The following is an 11,530-nucleotide window of genomic DNA, read 5'->3' as shown; positions in this document are numbered from 1 at the left end:
TCCTCGTTTAGCCAGGGCCTTACGCTGGTTTCTACTTACAGTAAAGTCATATTTCAATATTGTTGTTTTTTTTACTTATTGATTCTCTATCCGAGGAATAGGTAAAACCTGATTGGCAAATTCAGCCTGTGTTTCTCAGTTAGAAGATGGCACTCATGACGATCCCACTTGTATAGGCAACTAGGACAATTTAGTCATTATTTTTCGGTATATCATGCGAATTTGCTGTCTAAAGTCTTGTTTAGCAAATGAATAAATGAAAGGATTCGCAAGAGATGAGACTACTGAACCAATGATAAACAGTAGAATTGCCAAAGATGTATCATCATTGCCAGGGAGTCTAAATTGTTGAACTTCTTTAACAAACACGTATACAATAGCGGGTATCCAGCTTGCGGAATAGAGAAAAGCTACAAGGGAACAAATCTTCACAATTTTAGCTTCTATGTTTCTGCGGAGATTCGATGGTTGTTGTTGTGTTTGACGGAAAATATTCATGCGTCTTTTTTGTCTCCGAAGTTCGACGTAAATCCTTATGTACAAAGCAATCATGAACACAAATGGCACAACAATAAACAACAGAGCAAAAGTAATAAACGTATTGTTAAGAGCAGACTTATTAATATCAGTAAAGCGAACAAGAAAACACATGAGACTCGCGATGACTGACACAGCCCAAACGGATGTCACAATCCACACAAAATACTTCTTAGTTCGTGTCTTGTAGTGAAAAGGTTTTACAACAGCGAGGTAGCGCTCAAACGACACAGCACATAAGTTCCCAATTTCCGAAATTGTTGTCACACTCATTAAATATTCAAAGAATGATTTCTCGAGTTGTTCCTTTTTGTGTCGTTTTCCTATAAAATCCATATACACAAAAAGTGTTGTAAACGTTAGGATGTCAGATACTGCGAGTGAGATTAAAAAGCCATTGACGTAAGTACGAAGCTGTCTTGAGTTCATCACCAGTAAGCAGACGAAGATATTCGCAATGATTCCTAAAACCGACAAAAATAAAGTAAAATAATCCAGCACATCGGATAAGTATATTTTTGTCATCGTTCTTAAAGTTCTTAGTTTCTTGCAGTTGCAACCAAGCAGTACACTCACTACCTTCAATATTTAAAGGTTAGAACTGATTTTGTCTTCCGGATGATGAAGCAGTGGGAGTAAATTAGGGACATCCCAAAACTATCAACTGTGCAGCCTCATATCAATTCATTGGCAATAAAAGGCGCAATAAAAGGCGCATTGTGTGGTCTTTGACACACAAGGACCTCACTCAATCAATACTCCTTATCAGATGAGTATTTTTTTAGCTTCGAATCTGTAAGTGAAAAGGTCTTTACAAGTGTTTCCTTCCTGTGTGTTAGAACACTTCACTTGTTGCCACAGTAACACAATGGATCTGCATGCAATCACCCCATGAATTCAATACATCCGTACTCGACTGAATGGGCAGTACAGTTTACTTATAAATTTACTTCTAATAGCACATTTGAACTTAGAAAAAAAGGAAAATTTAGCTTAGGATATATATCATTGAAGATAGCTATTAACTGAATGGTCTAGATTCAATGACTATTGCCTCAGACTTCTTATGATTAACAGAACAATGTATACACATCGTATAAAATACAAATTAAGGTAGTTCTGGACCCTTGCTACTGCGCATCCATTTCACGCATCTCGATCTTTACTCTTTATTTGCGCTGTTTTGAAAATTGATTTAAATAAAGTCAGAAGTCGAATCCTTTTCTATAACTTAACAAAGTATTTCGCTAATTCATGGAACTTTTGAGGCAAAGATGAAATGTTTTCAAAACATGCTTATGTTTTCAAAACATGCTTAGATTTTCATTGCCTGACTTGATCACTCTTTTGATTCAAAACAACAAATTCATAACTTTATAAAAATGAAGTAACAAAAAATGAATTTGACATGTTATTCTCAAAATCAATTCGAAATACGTCTTAGATTCTCTGGAGATTACAACAACGATTCGACATGTTTCAGACGGAGGTTAATGTACTAGAACCCAGTCTCGCGCGGACAGGATTTGTGTTTTTGACCAAAAACTTAGATTTAGTCGCTCATAGCTCGTCTATTCGTACGGTGACCCCCATTTGTTTTCTTTTCATTCGGAGCTAGATATCATATTCTTTGGATTTAGTGCGGGAAAAAAAAAATTCATAGTTAAAATTGTCATGAATTTTCAACATTTTTACAATTACAAGCAATTTCGCTTCTAGAACTAACTTTTCACACTACTAAGTACTTGCAAAAGATTGGATGGATTTTTTAATCTAGATATGCTTTCTAGACTCAACACCTATAGTTTAAAACAGTTTTCTATTTTTCTTTCTTAAATCGATTCGAGTAATTCGAATTTATTAGAGGCGGCAGATTTTCGGGAAAAACGCGCGGAAAACTGAAAAATCCCTCCTTTTTGAAGCCTTATATTTCGATAACCAATACTTCGACCCCCTTCTCTTTTTTCATTATTTGAAAACCCTAACAATGAACTTTAAATGACAGAATTAAAAAAAGAATTCATTGAAGAATTTTGAAGATCCGGTATTATCTTAAACTGACTGGTTTTACGATCACGAAATAATAAGCTTCCCGAATCTGACAAAGTTTAACGTGATGTTACAATAGGTGTAAATAATATTGAAATAAATACAATTTTACTGCTGATGTATCAACTGGCGTTCATTTAGCAAGAAATAGGGGAATCAACCCTTTCCTATAGGCTTTTTCAAAAATTGCTTCAAATATCTTCAGAAAAAATCTGTTAACATTTGGTCAGCTACGATTTCAAGCTCACGCCCCCTCATACAAATTATGTCTCAAAAACACGGTTTTTGGATCTTTTCTCAAAATAATGGATATCTAGGTAAAAACCGAAGTGGATTCAGTTAAAACTCATCGTCTAGATAAGTTTGGGGTTAGGTACTATGGTGCGAGCTGTGCGCATCAATCAGACTACGCCCTACCACGGAGGTAACCATGGCGACCGGGCCACAGCTCACCACCTGGTACCTGTCACACTGACCACTCAGTGGAATAATACTCACCTTGCTCCCACCAATAGAGGAGTGGGCGGGCGGGATAAAAATTTTTTGCTGCACGCTCACAGCCAAAGCTACCAAGACTGCTGGCAAAGCTGCCACTAAGTCCTTAGCAAAAACGCGCCCCACCCCCCCCCCCCACCCCACCCCCACCGCATATTATTGGGGTGGGTAGCCGCTGGCCGCTACGACTCGGTTTTAACTTGCCTGAATTTCATTCATGCTCATTTAATTCAACTATTCACGGACTGTATTATATGGTTTAGATTGAATTCTATTGAAAAAAAAACCACCGTACTTTTTGAGTTGAATGTACGCTATTGGATGTATTTTACAAGAGGAAATGCATGACATAACCGGGGTCAAGCTAGAAAATCGTCTTTCCTTGAAATAAAACAGAACCCCGGGCTGTCCTGAACATTTTGGTATATAATTCATAGGAATTTGTTAAGATTTAGTACCGTATTTCTGCTGATTTTATAAGCTCATACCATCTGTTTCGTAGCCTTGAAAACACGCTAACTACGGTAGTTAGCGAAAGAACAGAAGATTTACGGGTCATTTAGGATGTTTTGTCACGCAGTTTACTTGTGCAATATAACTTTACTTTTAAGAACAGAATTTTTTGCTTTGGAAAGAGAGAATTAAAAAAGACCGAAAAGAGCAAATATTCAAAATGTATGGGCAATTTTTTTCAATGCCGATCGGAAAGTTCCGGACGCGTGTACCATTTTTTGAAAGTCAAAGTTTCCCGCTCTTTTCTTAAATTTTCCAACAGGATGGATATTTGAATGGGAAGTACCCCGGATATTTTTGAGAACTGAATTTTTTCTTTGCGAACCGGTTGGCCTTCGACTTGAAAACGCAACTTTTCGAAAATAGATACATGAGGACGGGGGAAAACGATTCGGAAACGAGGTCGCTGCAAAACTGTGGTGTCATGATGCAGTGTGAAAATTGACTAGCGAAAAATAAAAACCTGTCCAACGCTGCAATAAAAGTATATAACTCATTACTTATTGTATTACTGGTTATCAGCCGCTTATTAGCAAGGCTTTTCCCCCATTTGGTGACTTGGAAATTCATAATTTCAAGGTCAGGTCAGGAAAAATGACTCCTCAGTTTTCTCTCAGATCAGCTGGAGACTCCCATACGATGCGTCTATATATGAATTCCCGCCGAAATTCGGAGCATGCGCAGTGCGTTTTTCGAAATTTATGTGTTTCTTTGATTATTTCTTCATTTCAGTTTATTAATTTGTGGACTACACTGTAAATAGCGGTCAGCTAATAAGCGTACTTTCCACTTTAACTTATAAGGTTGTTATTATTATTTTTCACCCGTGTCATTCTCTTGCCGTCTTTCATGTCTTTAATTTTCTAATTTTCATAAAGTTTTAAATTTGGTTTGTATCATTTGTTCTATTTTTTCTTTTTTCCGTCCCACTTATGTTTTAATTTCTTTTTTCTACTGGGACTTTATGATCAAAGCAAAAATAAAACATAAAGAAGAGAAGAGAAGAGAAAGAAAAGAAGGAAAAAAAAGGAAAAATAAAAGAAGAAGACGAATATTGAGACTAAAAATATATATTATAATCGTATTCCTCGTCGTTGATGTTAAAGATTGTGAAATGAAAAATAGTACTCTACTTTAACTGACTGACGTGGTGTTCGCATCAATAACTGGAGCCGGCTTGCCGTTAGCTATGTCAATATTTTCAATATAGTTTAAATTGTTGTTGTGACAGCTGACATATCTCTAGTTATCATTCATCACTGCAAATTTATTAATAGTACTTTAACGACGTCATTTATTATATAGTGTCATCTACTCAATAAACTTACTTAATTCTTTTTTAGTGAACCATGGCCACTTTATATAGTAACACGCGGTTTCCTAGTAAATGTGGAATTGTGGGGTTTTATCTTTCTTAATATATCTACCGCATCTTAATTTATTCAGCATAGAGAGAGTCATGAATCAGCAGGATTCACATGTATTTTAATGGGGTGGGTCTATGTCTGTCTAGTTCGGTCCTTCAAGGTTTATTTATTTCATCCTCCTTCGTCTTTACATACACATGGATACTGACTCATGTACTATAGCCATAGGTATTTTTTTAGAGTACATATTATATATGATTATATATATAACAAAGTATGTAATGTGGTCTATATAATAGAGAGAGAGAGAGAGAGAGAGAGAGAGAGAGAGAGAGAGAGAGAGAGAGAGAGAGATGTCTTTTATTTAATCTCGGGAAATTTCATCAATGTACAAATTGGTTTTCATGAAAACCGAGTTCATAGGTAATATATATAAAAAATTAATAATAACGTTAAGAATATATAGACAGATTTATGAAATAAATTCTCATCTACCCCCCAAAAATATTATAGTAATTAAAGTGTTAAGGACCAACAGACGAAAGATTCCTCTTAAAAGATTTTAAATTATTGGACAGTCTGACACTTTGGGGTAACGAGTTCCACACTTTTGCACCGTCATAAGAGAGAGCTCTTTTTAAAAACTCAGTGCTGGGTTTCGGTAACTTTAAGCACTTCTCTCTACCACGAAAATCGTAGGTATTTTCTTGAAAATAAAAGAGTTCCCTTACAGATTTTGGTGCAAGTGCATTTAAAGTCTTAAACATCATTATTGCTTTATGCTCCTTTCTTCTTCTTTGTAAGCTTTTCCAGCCTAAAGAAGTTAAAATATCACTAGATCTGACATCGTAGCTGCTTTTTGTTATTATTCTTGCAGCTCTATTTTGCATTTTTTGCAATCTTTCAGCAGACGTTACTGGTAAATTATCCCATACCACGTCACAATAGTCAAACCAAGGTAAAACGAGAGCCTCATATATGGTAATAGCTGTCTCCAAGGGGATGTAATCGCGGACTCGTCTTATGCCACTCAATCCAGAGGATATTTTTTTACAAATGTAATCAATATGAGCAACCCAAGACACCCGTTCGTCAATCACAACACCCAGAGTTTTTGCTGTAGAGACTCTAGTAATTGGTTTGCTATTTAAATATATGTGTGGTTCGGAGGTAATTTTTTTCAATTTATCGTCAGAAGCAATAAACATGTGCTCTGTTTTAGCTGAATTTAAGCTAAGTTTGTTAGCTTTCAACCAGTTATGAATATTGGAAATATCAGCGTTCACCTCGTCAAATAGAGTCTTTTGTGATGTGCCACAAGTGGTGAGACTTGTGTCATCAGCATACATTCTAGCATTTGAAAATTTGACACTATTTGGCAGATCGTTTATGTAAATAATAAATAATAATGGCCCAAGGATTGAGCCTTGAGGGATGCCGCAATCGAGTGTTCTAGAGCTAGATAAGGTATGGTTTATGTAGCATCTCTGACTACGATCTGTGAGGTAAGATTTGAACCACTTTATCGACTCTTCTGCAATCCCATAATAGTATAATTTGTGGAGAAGTATGGAGTGATTTACTGTGTCAAAAGCTTTTTTAAAATCTAGGAAAGTGACACAGTTCAATTTACCTTCATCCATATTGGTAAGCCACTCCGTTGTGGCTTCTAGGAGTGCAGTAGTAGTCGAATGAAGCGGTCTAAATCCCGACTGCTTTTGAGAAAGTAAATTATTTGAGTTTAGATACTCATATAACTGGTTAAAAACTATTCTCTCGAAAATCTTAGCAATAGTAGGTAAGACCGAAATGGGACGGTAATTATTCAAATCATCTTTGTCATTAGCTTTATGAATTGGCGTAACTTTCGCAAGTTTCAAGCCGTTAGGAAAAATCCCTTTATCAACTGATTGATTGAATAGCTTCACTAGTGATTGACTTATTACTGGTGAAGCAATCTTGATGAAATGAGATGGTATACCGTCAAGACCTGTCGCTTTTTTAACGTCAATAGAATTAATGATTTTCATAAGTTCATCAACTGATGTGTGTCGTAAGGTGAATGTTGAGCCAATTCTAATTAGATAATCATTATAAGCAGTCGGTCCATCGGGAATTAAACAAGCTAATTTAGTCCCAATTTCAGAAAAATGACAATTGAATACCTCAGCTATTTCCTTCGAGTCACACATCGATGTATCACCTGAGAGAGAGAGAGAGAGAGAGAGAGAGAGAGAGAGAGAGAAATTTCTATCTATAATTTATATTAATTTATTTCATTTATTATAGGCCCCGTCCACACTATTCCGGATAAATTTGAATCCGAATTTTTATTCATTCGGTTAGGTCTACCGTCAACACTAGTCCGGGCGAATCCGGAACAATTCTTCACCGAAAACGATTTTTTTCGAATACGGTCTTTAGAGTGGAACAATTTGAAAACGCCGGCTAGCCATATTAAGTGTGGACGGAGAACATTTCGTAAAAAAAATTTTTTTTTGTGATCGCTTAAAACCTTTTAGTGAGGCAGAATATTAGCCCGTTCAAACCGAAGTGAATCGATTTCCTAAACACGCGTGCCTTGTTGAAAATATAGCGAGTAAACAATTCCTGGCTTGCAGGTGTAATTTTAGTACAGCTTAGTTTCTAATAATTGATGCTTTTTTCCTCGTGGGATGTAATTTCTGTCAGTTGTTTTTATCCTCATGAAAACTTTCAAGATTCAATACAAAAGACTACTTGAAATATTGAAACTTGGGGGAGTACGTTCTTTATTATCAAAGTGAGTTACTACTTAAAAAAGGGTACTTTGACTAAAGAACTGATTATTGAAATAATAATAACAAGTGTAAATGTAAAATTAACTGAAATCTTTTCTGTTAAAATTGATTCACAAGACAATTAATAGGTGATATATGATACGGTATAACAAATTATTTTTTGTTGCAAAAGTAAATAGCTATAGCTACGTCAATACCATACTTTATCGATTTTTGCTTGTTCTTCTATTTGAGGAATGTGAAAAACCTTGTAAATTAAGTATTTCGAGACTATTATCACGTGTCCCTCTGCTAGAAGATGGAACTGACTAAAGACGACCCCACTTGTATAGGCAGCGAAAAACAGCGAAAAGTCTTTATGTTCCGGTATATCTTGCGAATTTGTTGTCTAAAGTCTTGTTTAGCAAATGTATAAATGAAAGGATTTGCAAGAGATGAGACTACGGAACCAATGATAAACAGCAGAATTGCAAAATTTGAATTCCCATTGCCCGGAAGTTTAAAGTGTTGAACTTCTTTAACAAGCTCGTGAGCCATAGCGGGTATCCAGCTTGCGGAATAGAGAAAAGCTACAAGTGAACAAATCTTCACAATTTTAACTTCTCTATTTCTGCCGAGATTCGATGGTTGTTGTTGTGTTTGACGGAGAATATTCACGCGTCTTTTTTGTCTCCGAAGTTCGACGTAAATCCTTATATACAAAGCAACCATGAACACAAATGGCACAACAACAAACAACAATGCAAAAGTAACATACATTTTTTTAAAAGCAGACTTATTAATATCAGTAAAACGAAGAAAAACCATGAGACTCCCGATGACTGACACAGTCCAAACGGATGTCACAATCCACACAAAATACTTCTTAACTCGTGTTTTGTAGTGAAGAGGTTTTACAACAGCGAGGTAGCGCTCAAACGACACAGCACACAGGTTCCCAATCTCCGAAGCTGTTGTCACGCAGATTAAATATTTAATTAATGCTCGCTCAAACTTTGTCTTGGTTTGCTGTTCTAGAGATTTAAAACCCACATACGCAAACGATGTTGTGAACGTTAGGATGTCAGATACTGCGAGAGAGATTAAAAAGCCATTGACGTAAGTACGAAGCTGTCTTGAGTTCATCACCAGTAAGCAGAGGAAGACATTCGCAATGATTCCTAAAACTGACAGCATAGAAATACATTTTTCCAGTACATCGGATAAGTATATTCTTGTCATCGTTTTTGAGATTCTTTCTGCAGGTGCCGAATGTGTTAGAATTTCTACTTTGATGATACTGCCTGCGCAAACCCGTTATAATTTCGTGAAACAATTGAAATCGTTGATCAAGTCTTCTTTGCAAGTTAAATGATTTATTTGAGAGTTTATAGTCTTCAGCGTTCTAGTACAACTGATCCAGAAGTGGTCATTTCAGAACTATGCCAAAAGTGGGTCACCAAAATAACTGCATACCATCTATGCCGTGGCAGTACACTCACTTTCTCCTTGAAATGCTTTCAAACATTTGGGGATTCACCTTCCCACGTACTACACAAAATTTACGGTAAAAATAATTTCCCAGCGTATTATAAGTGACTTTGAGTTGCAGTGATTTCGAAATAGAACTGTCTCACGACTGACTCGGTTTAAATCTGGACAGGATAACTATTAATTTGAACACTATCAGTACTATGACAACGCATTGCTTAGTGCAAGCTTGACGATCCGATATCAAATGAATCAAAATGAAAATAGAATATAGCGCTTGAATAGAACGCTAAGTTTCTCAATGAGATATTAATAACACTAGAAACCCTCTTGCTTGTTTGTAGTATTTGCGTTACATTTGACACGTTTGAAGAGCGAATACAGAACACCTGTGTTTTCAGTATGAGCAAATTCAAAGGAAGTGTGACAATGATTAATAATCTGTGCTTTTTCTTTTTACTTTCTTCCTTTTTTTATCCATTTTGCAACACGAAACCTTTGTTTCCTTCACGTCACATGTTTAAAAGTTTACGAATGTAAACGGTACGAACCACAAGGAGCCCAATTCATATAAAAGTGAAAGACGAAAATAAATTCCAGAAACAAATACCATGCATTTATAGTCAAAGTTTAAAAAATTGAGGCCCCTAAGAGCGTTTGCTAAATATAGCAAAACATTTGTCTCTAACTTATCCTTTCAAATGTTTTCCCAAAAGAATGGTTTTATGACCAAGAAAATCAAACAAAATACCAGCGGTAAGATTTGCGCGTCTTTTCCCGTATTCAATGATCGTCCTGTTTAGAAAAAGTATATTTTCATCCACTATCGACTTCAAAAACTGTGTACGTCATGCTTACTGCGCATGCTTGACGAAGAACAGACTAGCATTTCGTCGAGCATGCGCAGTAAGCATGACGGGGCTTTGGAGTCGAGAGTGATTTTATTTATCTAAATTAGACTCCTGGTACAAACACTGTTCGGATGCCAGTATGGAACAATCTCACTTTTAGTTCTCTAATTCGTCTTACACTCAAAAGAGCGACGTGGAAGTATCTTGAAGTATCTCACTTCACGCCGTAATGTTGTGGATCTGAAAAGAAGCCTATCTAGATTCAGTCACGCAGCATCAAAATATGCAAACAACATAAGAAAGAAAGAAAGAAAGAAAGAAAGAAAGAAAGAAAGAAAGAAAGAAAGAAAGAAAGAAAGAAAGAAGCAGAAAGAAGAAAGAAGAAAAGAAGAAAGAGAAATAACCGAAGACGTCCACGAAACCCCCTGGCCTTCCCAGGCGACCTCCCGCGGCCGTCTTCCCTCGCCAGCACCCAAAAAAAACTAGGAAAGAATAGGCTGTCAACGAAATAGAGCATGCGTAGACATAAACCTGTACCACGTGATGTGCTAGCTCCGCCCTCTCATAAGCACTTGACAACATAGTGACATTGATTGACATCTGGTACATGATAATTGATTGGCCTATAGACGGGAACCCTATAGCAGATACCCGCAAAGGTCTCTTGGGTAAGTTCCAGAAGACCCCTGGGTACTATTGCGCAACTTGTTCAATTTGTGGAGCAGGAATCAGAAAAAAAAACCAAAGGCATTTTATAGCTGGTATACCACAGGTATCCCAGCAACAAGCCTTTAAGAATTCGTCGTTTTTGTCTAGCTCAGTCGACGCCGCGTATAACAAGAATGAACTGCAGAGGAAAACGTCGGATGAGGCGAGGGATACCACGAAGCCGTTGACAAATGTTCGAAGCTCTTTAGATGCTATTACTAGCAACAACACAAGGATGTTTGCCACAATCGCTAGAATGGACATACAGGAAAGAATGACAATCCGAACCTCTATCCCATCATTAGCCATGATCTTTTCTTGCTCTTATCAAGACCAGATGTGCAAAAGTTTCAACTAAAGCGGGAAAAATTTTTTTTTTCATTTGCAAGTTGACGAAGATATATGTAATAAAAATATTTTTTGGCCAAATTTTTGCTGATTGCTCTCTATAACAAGCGAATACCTTTGAGGTATCTAAATTTTAAGGTGTGAGTATATTGATTGAAATTGCTCTGTCACAAGTCCTATGCGCTGAACCAATGAAATAGCGGGAGAAAAAGTAGGTAATCCAATCATGACGCTTCAATGAGGAAGCCATTTGAGTGTCAAGAGTGTGTGGTGCTCCACTCCACTTAACTCGTTCTACAGCTGTAGTTTAAACTTTACAACAAAATGAATACAAATTATGATATCTAGTTTAGTTTAGTTTATTCTTCAATATATTTACAATAAAAGTTAATTAATGTGGACTGTTTTTCCC

At 36.5% G+C, this 11,530-nt stretch overlaps 1 protein-coding gene across 1 annotated transcript; it reads right to left on the bottom strand.

Moving 5' to 3' along the window:
* Positions 1–7,888: 7,888 nt before the first annotated feature.
* Positions 7,889–9,394, bottom strand: LOC116286818 (dopamine receptor D2-like). Its single transcript, XM_031693403.2, has one exon. It carries the CDS (start codon positions 8,960–8,962, stop codon positions 8,033–8,035), a length of 930 nt encoding a protein of 309 aa, XP_031549263.2. The 5' UTR covers positions 8,963–9,394; the 3' UTR covers positions 7,889–8,032.
* Positions 9,395–11,530: the final 2,136 nt, after the last annotated feature.

This window comes from Actinia tenebrosa, unplaced genomic scaffold (assembly GCF_029948245.1).
Source record: "Actinia tenebrosa isolate PJP-AT-01 unplaced genomic scaffold, QUT_ActTen_1.0 PGA_scaffold0__85_contigs__length_37466705, whole genome shotgun sequence".
NCBI classification, from domain to species: Eukaryota; Metazoa; Cnidaria; class Anthozoa; order Actiniaria; family Actiniidae; genus Actinia; species Actinia tenebrosa.
The sequence above is the reverse complement of the archived record's forward strand: the minus strand, read 5'-3'. Positions and strand labels throughout refer to the sequence as shown.